Source organism: Xenopus tropicalis, chromosome 1, assembly GCF_000004195.4.
Source record: "Xenopus tropicalis strain Nigerian chromosome 1, UCB_Xtro_10.0, whole genome shotgun sequence".
NCBI lineage: Eukaryota > Metazoa > Chordata > Amphibia > Anura > Pipidae > Xenopus > Xenopus tropicalis.
In genome coordinates this window covers 136,028,416-136,043,522 of record NC_030677.2, presented here as the reverse complement: position 1 = coordinate 136,043,522, position 15,107 = coordinate 136,028,416, and the positions used below count along the sequence as shown (strand labels likewise).

The 15,107-nt window shown below is 34.9% G+C and overlaps 1 protein-coding gene across 1 annotated transcript in view; it reads right to left on the bottom strand.

Moving 5' to 3' along the window:
- Positions 1–15,107, bottom strand: part of ercc6l2 (excision repair cross-complementation group 6 like 2) — a 63,258-nt gene that overhangs the window by 30,135 nt on the left and 18,016 nt on the right. Inside the window, 6 exon segments of the mRNA NM_001375302.1 lie at positions 2,485–2,604; positions 3,273–3,389; positions 7,815–7,955; positions 8,469–8,676; positions 9,343–9,504; positions 12,568–12,761. Coding sequence (NP_001362231.1) covers positions 2,485–2,604; positions 3,273–3,389; positions 7,815–7,955; positions 8,469–8,676; positions 9,343–9,504; positions 12,568–12,761 — 942 coding nt within the window.

The following is a 15,107-nucleotide window of genomic DNA, read 5'->3' as shown; positions in this document are numbered from 1 at the left end:
TTGATAGTTTGCAATGCTGTACTGCTAAAGTGAAGGCTTCTTGGAACAAGGCTTACTAAAATAATCCATGAGATATTTGCCTCCAATCTCTCTCCTTCCTATGTTTATACAAAATGCTGACTTCTCATGCTCATCAGACTTCAAGATGCCAGCTACCCGCCCTCACAAGATGTTCTTCTGCTAGAGGACTATGTAATGTGGAGACGGGTGTGTAATATGAATACTGTTAAGGTTAAAAAAAGCATGTCCACATCTGGCAATGTAAGTTCCAAGTTACTCTGGTGACGCAATGCACTAAAGGGAAAAAAGGAATCTTCTGCACCAGCTCTGTTGGTTGCTCCCAAAGGGCAATAAATATTTGAACTATTTTATTTACTCATTTATAAATATTTACATCATTAATCAACACAGTTGCTTAAAAGGCCAAATTACAATCTGCTATTTAAATTATACCATTTATATTACATAAAAACAGGTGTGAATTAGCATCCTGAATAAAACACAGGTCCCAATTCATTCATAAATTCAATTCATGTGTCAAGCAGTACAAAGTATACTTGCCTAGGGCAAATGCTGACAAATTAATTAGCCACAACATTACATTTATTATTCTACACTGTTAAGTGAAACAGTTAAAAAAAAAGCAAATTAATTTACGTTATTAGCAGGAACACAAAAAACAAGGCTTGGAGACCTCAAGTTAAATAATAAAGAATATGCAATTTGATCTAAAGAGAATTTTTGTTATAAACAATCTTGATGCAACATCTGACCAACAGGACTGCTCTCTGTATAGTTAAAAATATTTAGTAAAAACTGTTTTTTCAAACCCGCTAGAAAGCAGCAATGAAAAAGGCAAGACTGATATTGCTGGAGTGTTTGATAACCATGCAATTAAACCAGATGCCCACCCAAAAACTGCTGTTGCATGATGGAAGGAAAAGGAATTCTAAGAAATTTTACAACATACATTAATTAGAAATATTTAATGGTTTTAAAGTTATTAGCAAATATAAGTACTTTGCTTCGCAGTAGAAATCAGCACTAATCTTTCTTTCTTGGTTTTTGAATCAGTGTAGAGAATTCTCTTTTGCTACCATGTTTCAAGAGACAGAATCAGGGAACGGAAAGAAATAAGCAAATGCTACTTTAAAGAACTCAATTACATTTTAAATAGAATTACATTTTCTTTGTGTTTTGGGTCCACAATTTAGTATTAATGTTTTTAACCATCTTTACTTCTGCAACTATGCTATAAAATGTTCCCTCTAGTCATATGTAGACAGTGTTTACTAAAATTTCTTTTGCACATGTGTAATGCTTGCGAAATGGAAAGTTTTGCTAAGCGCTACAAAACACTTTATTTAAAGCAGGGGTGCAATGAGGGTGACACTAGATGTTAAAAGCAAACATTGCATCTCCTACACTTACACTCAACAACTGTGCTATAAATGATGAGCTACTTGAAAACCGATTCTCCTGTATAAAAGCAACTGCTCAAATACCGCTGCTCAATCCTTGGCTCTAATAATTGATCCTTAGCTTCCTCATACTGCAGAAAAGATGAAAAATCTGAAGCTATGTGTTTATAGCAGTGCCATCCAATTTTACACATAAAGTGCAGGGATCCCCAACCTTTATTACCTGTGAGCCACATTCAAATGCAAAAACAGTTGGAGAGCTACACAAGCATGAAAAATGTTCCTGTGGGTTACAAAGAAAGGCTCTGATGTTTGATAGAATACATCTCTTGTGATCAGCAGCATAAACTAACTTAAAACCATCACTCAGTAAACAAACTCGGTGGTTTGAAAGAATGCAGGAAGCAGACAGTGTAAAGAAAAGTAAGGGATGCCAAAAAGAAGTGCTGCTAACCTGTAGAAGTTTAAAGAAAAAGGAAAGGTAAAAACTAAGTAAGCTTTATCAGAAAGGTCTATGTAAATACAGCCATAAGCACTCACAGAAACGTTGCACTGAGTCCTCTGTCAAAAGATTTGTTGTCTCTTTGTTTTCCTGTGCCAGAGTCATGCAGCTCTCTCCCCTCTCCTGCTCCCCCTCCCTCACGAATGCTAAGAACTCACCCCCCCCCCCCTTAGGAATGTGGATCTGAGCCAATCAGCAGGAAGCTTCCTCATAGTGTTACAAACTGAGCATGTACACTGGTCTTGGTGCAGGAGCGAGGCATTATGGGAACTTTTACAAAGCTCAGTGTTTTTTTTATTTCCCTATGAGGCTTCTTTTCATCTGAATGGGAGAAATATGGGGGAGACTTAAGGGCACTATTGAGAGAACTGAAGGTATGCCTGCAGCTTGAGATTAACTCTTTATTAGCCTTTCCTTCTCCTTTAACTTCATGTTATTATGAGTCATGTAACAAATTAATTTACTTGAAATATTTTGTAGATTTCTCTTCAGCTTAAAGAGTAGTGCCATGAAATAATAATGTTAATTATGTTTAGTTTAAAACAAGGTTTCAAGAAATACCTTCATTTTTCCACTATATCTGGGATTAGAGAGAGTTTCAAATGCAGCATCCTTGCTTTGCCGGACAAACTCTGGAAACTTGGAAAACACTTCGTTGCAAACTCTTTTAATATGAGCTTCCTAAAATGAACAATGGGCATCAATTATTGTAGCGAACAGAATTACAGATATTTTGTTAGATGTAACAAGTAATAAGGGTTGTTAGAAACAGCAGAAAGTCATAGTAATCCTTTCCCAATATCCTTATGTTGTATGCCATATGGAAATCATTATTAAGATAAATACAACAAGCAAATTGCATATACATTTTGTATCATTCACATTGTATTGATTGCAGTGCGGCTTATCACTTTGCTTAATCTTTTAAAGTAAATATGAAAGTGTTACTGAGACATATATATGGTTACTTATATTATTTCATATTCGGCAGCAAGAAAATATTTGATATAAATCAGTATAAAGAAATGCATTCAATAACTGTAATGTCTGGAGTTCATAGTAAAACCATGAAACTGTGGGGCACGGTGTTTAAAGCAAAGGGATTTGCCCCTTCAAAAAAGTGCCCCTACAAGCATTACAGGTTCACGGAATGCTGTAAGCAGATATATTATTGGTTCAGGAACAAAATTGCAGAGTGAATTATTTTGCAAACTATACCATACAAATCATGACAGAATCCCTTTATGCCTATATAGTGTACATGAGGATGTCACAGATCCAAGGCTGCTGTATATAGAATGCAAACTAATCTGGTTGCCGGTGTATTATATAAAGAATACATAACCCACCTGTTTTTTGCTGGTGCTAGTGTCCGTCTGTAAAAGAGCAGCATGATTTGCAACTTTACGTAGGATAGCCAAGTAGCTAAAATAAAGAGTCCTCACACTTTCACCAAACATATTTTCCTAAAAAATAATTAAAAAGTTTTATAGTGTTAACAGAAAACTGAATACATTTTTAAATGCATATGGTATTTTGCCAGCCCTCCTGAACCATCTGAATTTCCACAGTCTAAAAAATTACTACTAATAAGGGCTTGTATCATAGGCACAGAGTGCAGAAGGCAGCTTTCTTTACAACTGGCAACTTGGCTGAGAGATTTTTGGAACTGACACAGGCAAGATGGTGAAGCTGGTTATGATACAAATGCCTTGTTCAGTTTTTCAGGGAAAATGATGGCAGGGGAAGTGAACAATATATAATGGCTCATTTAAAGGGGACCTGTCACACTAATAAATAATTCCAAATTCTTTTCTATTGTGTTTGTCAAGCAAAAAAACTTCACTTATAGTACAAAAGTAATATAAATCTTGTTCCCTTCTTGAAATCACTCAATCACAGCAAACAGGCAAAAGCCATTTTGTGGATACTGTTATTAGGGCAAGCTTTGTATCACCCCAAAATCCTGTGTATGTGCCAAAATTGGGGACCAGATGCCCATGCCCATGCACTGGCTACACAATTAGATGATTAGGAGGGTGAGGGAAAGTGAGTGCTGATTTTAAAAGTGAAAGTAATTGTCTGCCTGCCCCTATGCCTAAGCCATAGAGGCAGGGCAGGCAATATATGATTGACAACTGGAATTTTGAAATGCCTTTCTAATGGGCATGGATGTGCTAATAAAATAGGAATTTGGGTTTCGTGTTTTATTTGAAAAGGACTTTTATTATAAGGTTTTTTATGTCTGGGTAACAAGTCCCCTTTAATTTAAAAAAAAAATGTTTTTAGTTGGAAAGAGGGGTTTGGTGGGATGATAAAATCAAATCTGCCATCTTTGAATCTGCCACTATTGATATATTAATATATTATTATATATTATACATCAAATAATATGCAAGCAAATGTGCAGTTTTGACTGAACACTGATCACTGAATAAATATTTCTGTGTGGCACAAGAATGTGGTACCTTTTGTATATTTATGTACATGCTAAAACCATGTTGATTGTATATGAAAAAGTGGATTTTTATAAATTGAGACATACAATACTAAACACATAATGCTGGAAATGAGAATCACTGCAGCGGTGCTTTAGAAATCAGTGAAATGTATAGAACCTCTAACAGCCTGAGATTCAGATAAAATAAATATGCCTGAGCAGAATTTGTTAAGTTGAGAAAAAGGGCATATTCAGTAGAGTAGTTTCTCTTGTATTGTAGTACAAGTACATCCATTGTTACAAAAAAACTTTTGCTCTACTGTACATGCGCACAAACCAGGGGTGCAGAAAGGATCCCGGGTCAGGTAAAAAGATGAAGGTACACTCATATACTACTCTAAGCCTATACGTTTCTCAACCAAGAGGACTACTAACAATAAGGTAAGCTACCTCCCGAGCAATAAACGCTTTTCTTTGTGCTTTGATGACTTGAGATGATCGCTTTACGCTCTGTATGAAAGATAAAGGGCACCAGTTCAGACTGTGCCTTTAAGTGCACTCTCGTCTTGTAGTAGTTTCCACTGTGTGCTTTTTATGTCCTGAAACCATTATCTACATGGAAAATGTTTTTATATAATAGAAATTTATGGTGAGGTATCTGATTTGTGAAGAATTAACACTTTAAAGCAAACATGCTTAGAGCTTGCAACATGGGTATTCCTGTATTTTAAACATAGAAGGGGTATATCTGTAAGAGATGTAAGAGAGAAAAACTACACCATGTAGTAATATTGCTTCTCTTTAATATATTTCAGAAATATACACGTCAGAAAGTCAAAAGACTAAAGAAAAAAAATGAAAAAGAAACAATTTTGTATTTCAGCATGACAACAATGTAAAGCAGTTACCAAAGTTAAAAAGTAGTGGTATCCCATCATACTCTTTTGCTCCCATCTGTAATAAGGGTGCTGCTATTTAACAATTACTTTTCTAGGCTGGAACAGTTTGCAAAGAGGCCATATGATTTAGATGGGTCTGCTAAGGACTACTACCCCACTAAGCAGAATGATGTTCAACTGCTCAAAGCATCAAATTCATTCTGTCCAACAGACAAAGATATTTTCTTTGATGAATGTGTCATTTCTTAGGGTGAAGACACACAGAGCTACTAGTAGCAGCTACGTCGTGGCTACTAAAATAGACAATGCTGATAATTTACTGATAGTCTCTACGTGTGTTTTAGCAGAGGCAATTCTCAGTGTTTTTTGGTGTTTAGTAGCTGAGAAAAAGTAGCTGATACTAGTGGATGTGTGTGTCTTCAACCTTAGGGTGAAATGGTAAAAATATAAAAATGTGTGACTAAAAACAGCAGTTAGCTCTACCAAGGTTGTGATTAACAGGTATATGTCTGTGATCTCTTACCCAAACTTTATATTTAGCTATTTTTTTTTATTTTTAATTACTTTTTTTTAATATACCTTTAGGTAAATTGAGCCCCCCACACAGCAAACTGAATGCACAAGAACAAAATTTTCCTAGAGTACACATCATCGGCCATTTTGGCAACCCATGTGCCAGGCTTTTTAATTGCCAAGATCCAGTCACCTGAATGTCCAGACCTCTCCTGGAAATCTGCTCAAATTCAAGCATCTAATAAGAATGTTCATTATGAAAACAACAAATCTGCCTGCATGTAGCTAATATGTCAGCTTGAGTAACATTTGTACAGTGTTATGGATTGTTTCTAAAAGTCAAGCAAAGTTTAATTCCTCAATTCATAAATATTAAAATAAGGTTTTGGTTAATAGAAAACTTCCAAATATACGCATGTCAAATAAATTAAAGCTAGCAAACTATTATTTTAAAGCACAAAAAATACAAATGTAACTTTCACATTGCACATACTTGCATTATACTGTTACAGATGAGTAATGCAAAATTTCATACATTCACTGATTTAATCAAACTGAAACACTTTGCCGACCTTTGCATGGTAATAATGACATCAGATAATTGCATGTTTCCTTAGTCAAGCCTGAATGAGTTTAATATTCTAACTTGCCAAAAAAAACAGAGCCCATATATCAGCACAGGCATTAAGGCAGTGGACAAATCATAGGAACAGACAGCTTGTAAAAGTCTTTGATTTATAATGTTTTCAGGAGGGATAACATTATGCTATAATTTGCACAGCAAGAAAACAAGAACTAAGCCAATATTCACTATATTTTGTGAATTAATGGTGATAAATTTATGTTTTTAGAACACGCTAAGTGTACAGTTTATGTAGTAAGGTAACACAGATCAATTATTTTCCTCAAAATTAGTAAGGCATTAGAGACAGTATTGTACAGTGTACAGAAGGGAAAGAACCCAAAAGGCAATTAAGACATTATTTATATGGTTAGGCGATCTCTACTGATAATCTTACCACCACCCAGAGAAGTCAATTGAGCATCTTTTTTAGTCTAAGTAGGCAAATTGGAAATCCACAAAAACATGCCATCCATTATCCGGAAAACCGATTATCCAGAAAGTTCCAAATTACAGGAAGGCCATCTCCCATAAGGGTTGATTCACTAAAGGTTGATAAGCGTTATCGAATGCACAGAAGGATAAAAGTTGGAATCCAGGATCCAGCTTTTTGCGATCGTTAAATACGAAAATTTCGTGATATTCGGATCGCCAATACGATATTATCGTGACTAATATTATTGAGTCTAAATTAACGCAAGTATCCTATAGTGAATCGTGCGTTAAGCCGCAAAAAATAAGAAGCAATAAAAATTTTAACGCATGCTATAAACAGTGCTCGTTTTAACGCACTTTAGCGAATCGGCCCTAAAGACTCTATTATATATAGACGAATAATTTTAATTTTTAAAAATAAACCCAAATAGGATATAATTAATCCTTATTGGGAGCAAAACATTGGGTTTAATGAATGTTTATGTGATTTTTTTTAGATCCCTTATCCATAAAAGCCCAGGTCTCAAGCATTCTGGATAACAGGTAGTAAACAATACCTGTAGTAAACAAAAACAAAAAAAAAAAAAAAAGATTCACTTTTTGCAACTTTACAGTTTCACCTGCTACCCTGAGCTGAGGGTCTGGGACTGGAGATCTTGGACCACACTATAAAACTGGTGAGTTTCTGACTAAGAATTGTGTTTCACTGCCTCTCTAAATATTTTTTTGAATTTCTTTGACTTCTAATCTTTTTAGTCTACCTATCCTGGATCTAGTAAACTCATGTTTCACTGGATGCAGGACTTGTGGTGAAACATGCATGAATCACAGAACATTGCCTGTTTACAGCATATTTACAAAAACGCACAATACAACAAGAAAACAATACAAACAACAATAACTGAAACACATAACAGTATAATATAAACATGTGCCCTTTTCAATGATTGGGTTGCAATTGCTAGCAATGATAATACTTTACTTTGTAGCAGCATTTCCTTCTTTTTCGACCACTTTTACAGCTGCAAGGCTCCCCTCCTTGTAAGACCAGGTTAACATCTTGAGTTTCTAATACTGTTTGGTAAACAGCTTTCTGAAACTCTGATAGAGAACAGAAAATAATCTGCAAAATAATACAAAATTAAATACCAAAATGTAAATACTGTTTTTATTTTATCAGACATTTTTGTGAAAATGTAAAATGTATAGCTTTTATACCAAAAAAGTTCAGCAACCCCAAGAAAATCTTACAAACCCCATATGATGCCTGGCAAGAGGCATCACCATTGTCTAAATTCCACTTAGCTACGATCTACTAATGCCCTATTGTGGGCTCCTCTTCCCCACCTGATATATAAAAGATTGTATTTACTTAGATAGAATGAGATTTTTCGCTTTACAACATCATCATTAGATTTTGTAACACTATACCCATGAGTTTTAATTGCCAAAAAGATTTGGCCAGCTGTTAGAATTAGTGATGAGCAAAATTTTTCGGCAGGCATGGATTCGTAGCGAATTTCTGCATTTTGCCATTGTTTCGTAAAACGGGCATAAAAATTTGGCATGCAAATTCCCATTGAGGGTATAGTTTTCCTTTAATGACAAAAAATCGTTATGAGCAGATCATACGTACCCGGTCTTCTTTTTTAGGTAACTGTTGGCTTATAAGTGCCTTAGTACATCTCAGGAAAAATGGTGACAATTTGTTTGCTAGTGTTTGAATAGCTTTTCTTCCAGTAGCTAATTCTCGCTTAGTAGCGTTATGCCTTTGTCCATACTCTACAGGGTTTGAAAATTTTTCTTTGAATTGGCTGCTGCTACCCAAATATCCAGGAACAGCCCTAAAAAAAAAATTAAAATTTGATATTGCATTTAATATTACACGCACATATATATATATATATATATATATATATATATATATATATAAAAATATCAAAGGTCCCAAAAGGGACCGAAACGTCGGTTGTACATGCAATTATAATACACGAGAGATTTTTTGAAACACAAAGACCCTTGGTGCTGGCTGTTTTATTTTGATATTTATGTGATATCCCGTGCACAGGAGTGTGGTGCTGTCGTGTGGACTGTGTGAATGTATATATATATATATATATATATATACACACACATACAGTATATACCCTCCTTTATGAAGGAGCCTGATTGTTAGCTCAGAATTGGCAGCCAGTTCCTTAGATGGCCAGATAAATGTTGATCTGTATGCCTGCATTATGTGTAACTTTATTCATACAGTGCTACAAGTATATGCAGCACTGCAAAATCAAAACACAAAGTGACCCTATTAGCTCTTCTGCCCAACTGGCAGACTAACTGGTGAATGATTAGCCTTGCATTATGCTAGCTTCAGTGCCACCTCTTTCATTATATACTTAACAGAAGGTGCTGAAACAGATATAGAGCAGACTGACTGGTAACATTAATACATTTTTTTAAGGTGTTCATACATTTACCCAAATGAATTTTAATTAAAATAATTGTCTCACCAGTCCATAACACACCACAGCTCCTCCATATTGTTCTGTAAAATAGTTCCTGTAAGACCAATACGAACTTTGCACCGTATTTCTTTCATGACCTGTGTTACTCTGGCCTTTGGATTCTTAATTCTATGCACTTCATCAACAACCACAGCTGACCAGTCAATGCTGAAAAAGGAATAGTAAAGTAAGTAAAATAATTAAGCGTTCTGTAGCACTAAGTAACTTATGGGATACATCAAGTAACCCTAAGGACTTTTATGCACAATTTATTAAACTGGCTTACTAAAAGGGAAAGCATGGCCTGATAATGTTATGAACTCTCCCAACTAGGAGTACATTACAGTTTCTTACCTCAGATACAGGTGTAGTTGGCCACATGACTAGTTCATGTTCCTTTGCCTATCCATGCCTGGCCAACTGCACTAAATTTATGTAGATCTAGAGTTCAACTTTTACTGCAATGCCAAGAATGTGAAAAAAGGTTTCCTTCGGATCATAAGCACAAAATTTTGTATTCAAATGAACAGAATTTTCGCGATTTTTGCAATCATCAGAAATTTAGCGGATTTTGTGATTCGTACTTTAATGAATGTGCCCCTATATGTTGCACTTTTCAGTATCTAATCCCTGTAATGACGGTGAAGAAATAAAAGGATTTTAATTCAAGTAATAATTGATCTATTACCCTAAGCAGACAAACATCAAAAATAATATACACAAAACATTAACTTAAAGGTGAAGATTATCAACTACAATAGAACCTCCACTTTACGTTTTAGGGAACTCACGAAAAAAAAATGTAAAACTGGAGAAACTAAAATCAGGAAATGCATTTTCCATGAAAAATTTTACCTTATTTCATATTTGGGCATTCCTTGTGCTTTAATTTATTGATTTACCGAAAAAAAAAGAACCTCTAATTACATAATGTCTTTATACAATGTTATTCGTTAGTGATATGTAATTGATAATGTCACAAGTATTCATCAAAACACAAGAACGGTATATAATTTGAAACCTGGATTATTGCTAGGTTCCGGGGGAAACAGGAAAATGATCAGCTTCTCAAAGAAATCTGGTTGGCATGCGCTAAAGCTTACATTAAAGGACAAGTAACACCAGGAAATGAAAATACCCTTAAAGCATTCACATAGCCACACTTTCATTTATTCAACACAATTTCTAGAATGCATGGTATTTTTATTTTAAAATACTTGCAGCTTTTCTGGTAGTGCTTTTGGGGGCAGTTATTAAATACGTATTAACTACAGCTTTATTTCGAAAATATATAAGAAACGGCAGAATGCAGCAAAGCTCATTGAAAACTAACCTCAACAAACCCATGACATCTGCTTAAAAAATATTTTATACATGAAAAGTACTAAAATAAATAGTATGCCAATATTAATTTTCGGTATTACTGATCCTTTATTGCAGTGATCTCTATCCAGTGGCTCAGGGGCAATATGTTGCTCACCAACCCTTTGGATGTTGCTCCCAGAGGCCTCAAAGCAGGTGCTTATTTTTTAATTCCTGGCTTGGAGGCAAGTTTTAGAGCCATACAAAAATAAGGTGCACTGCAAAATAAAGCCTCTAGTAGGCTGCCAGTCCATATAGGGGCTACCAAATAGCCAATCACAAACCTTATTTAGCACCCCCAATAATATGTTTCATGCTTTTGTTGCTCCCCAACTCTTTTTACGTTTGAATGTGGCTCACAGGTTAAGTAAAAAGTATCATATAAACTTCATCCTTCCCTATACACAGAGGCACATTTAAAAAAACCTAATTCAAGTTTCTAATTTTAACTAAAAAAAAATCAAATGTGCTCTTCTTTATTAACACTTGAATCTTAAAAACTTGGTCATGTAAAACGTGAAAAAAATTTAAACGCTGCAAAATTACATTCTACACATCATTTTCAATATTTCACCCACCTTTTTAACTGAGAATCACAGAAACTCAAATTACAAAACAGCTTGAACTTTTCTAATACAACTCTCCCATTGACTTTTTTTTTAATATCTGTGTTTAAGTTTTTTGCTCTTACCAAATCACAGAATTTGAGTTGTAGAAAAAAAGAGTTTAAATTTGCAAATTCTCCCCAAAAAATTATTGTGGTCAAAGTGGATTGTCAAGAAAAGAGATTCTGAAATCATGTTAATAGGATGCTAAATGTATTTCTCTACACGCTTTATAAAATCTTCTGAAATACTTTACTTAACCATTGCAGGATTAAAGGGGATGTTCACCTTCAGACAAAAGTTTGAATCTGAACAGCCACTGTGAGAAAAAATTTTTTTGTAAATCATACACATTTTTAAAATGTATAGTTTTGAAGCTACAGTACTGCAAAAAGTCTCTCTCGTTTGCTCTCTCTCTCTGTTCCGAAGTGATCGCCATCTCCAATTTGCATTCTATCCAATACAGGAAGTTGACACTGAACTGGTTACTGTGCATGCCTTCCCTCTCCAGCTTCATTTGCATTTCATTGATCCTATTGGCTGAATATTGCTAGCCAATGGTATCAAAGATATGCAAATGAATTCCTTGTGAACTCATACATTTTAAATAACAAAGATGTTTTACTTTATTTGCGATTAGCCGCTGTGACTGGCTTAATTAAAAGTCATGGCGACTAATTGTCATGTTTCTTCATTTCAAGTTAGCAGAAAAAATATCCCCCACACTGGAGACAAATAGGGAAAAGAACACTGGCCATAGTCCCTCCCTATCTGATGTGGGATGGGCCTGTATTTACCTCTAAGCAAAATCTCTTTAACAAATGCAAAACAATATGAAGCCTAGGAGAGAAATGATATCTTGCTTCAACTTTTTCAATGGCATTGGCCTGTGTGGCACTAAACCGAGTGGATTTTGGTGCAAAAATGCAAACTTTCTTGTTTACGTGCTGATATCCACTCAGTGTAGTACTACACAGGACAAAACCGTGCCTACAAGGGGCTACTCGAAAAAGTAGATGACAGCAAATCCGCTTTCTTCTGTCCGTGTTCAAAATGCAGGTTGAGGAAAGCGGATAATCCATTCAGTGTGTCCCTGCCCAAAGTGTTTGTGAATGTCATAGGGACCTTAAAATGTAAGCTCCACTGGGGCAGGGACTGATGTAAATCATGTACAAACTCTGTAAAGCGCTGCATAATATGTCAGCACTATATAAATAATGGATATCATAATAATGATACATTTAACTTTTTTGGTTTCACTTACCTGTTAATTTCATCTAAACACAATCGAAGAGTCTCATAAGTAGTTAGAGCAATTTCAAATTTTCCCTGTTTGAGGCGAGAAATCTCAGAATCCTTTTTGTTTCCATGAATCAATGTTAACCTGAAGTATCCCCAGGTTTCCAGCTCATCCTTCCAATTGTACAGTACAGATAGTGGTGAAACGATCAAAAAAACCTGAAAATATAAACTAATTTCAGAATGGCAATATGTATTTTGGCATAAATGACCAAAAAATTCCTGACACCTGACCACAATCCAAACTTATTGATGCAAAGAGAAGCCTATGTCACATATCACACACATTTCCCACAGCTGCTTTAATAAACGGGAAAGCCCCTCTGTTTTGCAACCACATCAAGCAGATTTGTTTCATTTTAAGTATTCCTGCACGCTTATGTAAATCTCCCATTGTGTGAGGCATGTGTAGTTTTTATGCAGTCAGGGTAGAAAAGTATACTTTCTAAATAACAGAAAATAACATAGGTCATTGATCTAACATTTATTAGGGGGATAAATGGAAACAGACTAAGCCAAAGGATACACTGTATATATGTCTCAATAGATAGAACTGCAAGGATAAGCATGAACGAGAGGCACACATTAAAATGGCAAGAGGTGTTGGAAACATAGGGCGTTGAATAGACTCAGCAGGAAAGAGCTTATATTTATTATTCTATGCATAGTGAAAACTTAAACCTCATGAACTAAAGGCATACAACATTGTAGGGTGGTCTAAAGCTTCTGGAACTATATATACAAAATGGCAAAAACTATGAAGTTAAGCTCCATGAGATGTATCATATAAGTACAAATTATTTCAAGAAACATTTTTTTTTTTAAATAAATCTTTGCTGTGCAAAGCATTCCACAGTCATAAGAAACGGGGGAGTTTATTTTTTCTATAAATGGATAGTATATGAAACCACTAGAACTTTACACCAGAAATGCAATGCAATATAAATAGTTTCATTGCATTCAAATACAAAATACAGTAGACAAAGTATATATCCTTGTTCAAAGACAAGGTCACGCAGACTGCTGCAGCTGCACATGTACATTATGTTTGGGCAAAGATGGTATAGAACTACACAGTCTCAATAACAGAGGTGAAAAATGTACCAGAGGTTTGAAGTGACTCAAACTAGGAGTAGGATTAAAGGTCCTGTATACAATTATATACAGCCTTTTCACCATAAGATAATATATAATGAAAATGAATAATGCCTATTTTTTAAAATAAAAAATCCATGTATTTTTTACTTTTATTATAAGGGACTTATGGATAATTAACTTACACTTACTATTTCCTTATCCCTCTTTGTGTAATCAATTGTTAGTTTAAACAGAGATAATGATCACTGTGTAAATAATCCCATTTAATGGATCATTTGCTTACACATACTACCTCCTTCTCCCAGTCAGTTTAAACAAGGATAAGGTTTACGGTGTAAATATCCCAACCCCTTGCCCCCTTTGCTATGTCTGTTTTGGCTTACAAATAAACACATTATACAAAGATTAATATGGTAATCTGATATATTACTAAATGTATTGCTTTGGGTCTAATAAGGATTAATTATATCTTAGTTGGGATCAAGTACAAGGTACTGTTTTATTCTTACAGAGAAAAAGGAAACCATTTTTAAAAATGTGAATTATTTGATTTTGATGGAGTCTATGGGAGATGGCCTTTCCGTAATAAGGAACTTTCTGGATAATGGGTTTCCGGATAAGGGGTCTGATACCTGTACCAGAAAATGCTAAAAAAAAAAACTGGCTCCTGTCTCTTGTGTTTCAGATAAGCGGCTCAGATGCCCGGCAATCTGTCTAATTTTCTGCATTAGTCGATACATTTCTAAGCAGTGTCACAGGAATGTTAGCAACTAATGTATCTGACTCAGGAAGGATTCGCAGTACAGCTGAAGATAAGAATTACGGGCAGTGTGAAGTCTTCCCTTTAATCCTTTAAAGTGATACCAACACAAAAAACGTTTTTTCAAAATATGAATGTACATTAAAAGTTACCTACAGGTCATACTGATCGTTTTTTTGCTGACAGGGCTGCTTTTGTAAGTAATTGTTACTTCAGGTTCCTAAACCTGACTGTTTTGCCAACCTGACTGGTCCCATCTCAACAATCAGTTATAGCTTCTAATGCTAAAGGTTTCATTTTTGGTGTCAATATCTCTTTAATAAATATCTCCAAAACATCCTACACCAGTGAATACATAATAATAATAGCGGAATTTCACTCTGGGGGACTGTGGTGAGCTGTAGCTTCACATTTTAAATAAACAAGACATGTAAAATAATCAAATTAATGTTTTAAATGTTAACAGTTTGAGAGAGAGTGTTATTCCCCCTTACTGAACTGTTCCTCGGAAACATGAGGTGAAAAAATTCAACTTTAAAAAGCCATTATATCTAGTAAACTTAAAAAAGCCATTATTTTTAGCATGCTATCTGGAACTTAAACAGTGTTAATGATAGATAATGAAACGTAAACAGTGTTTGAGTGGT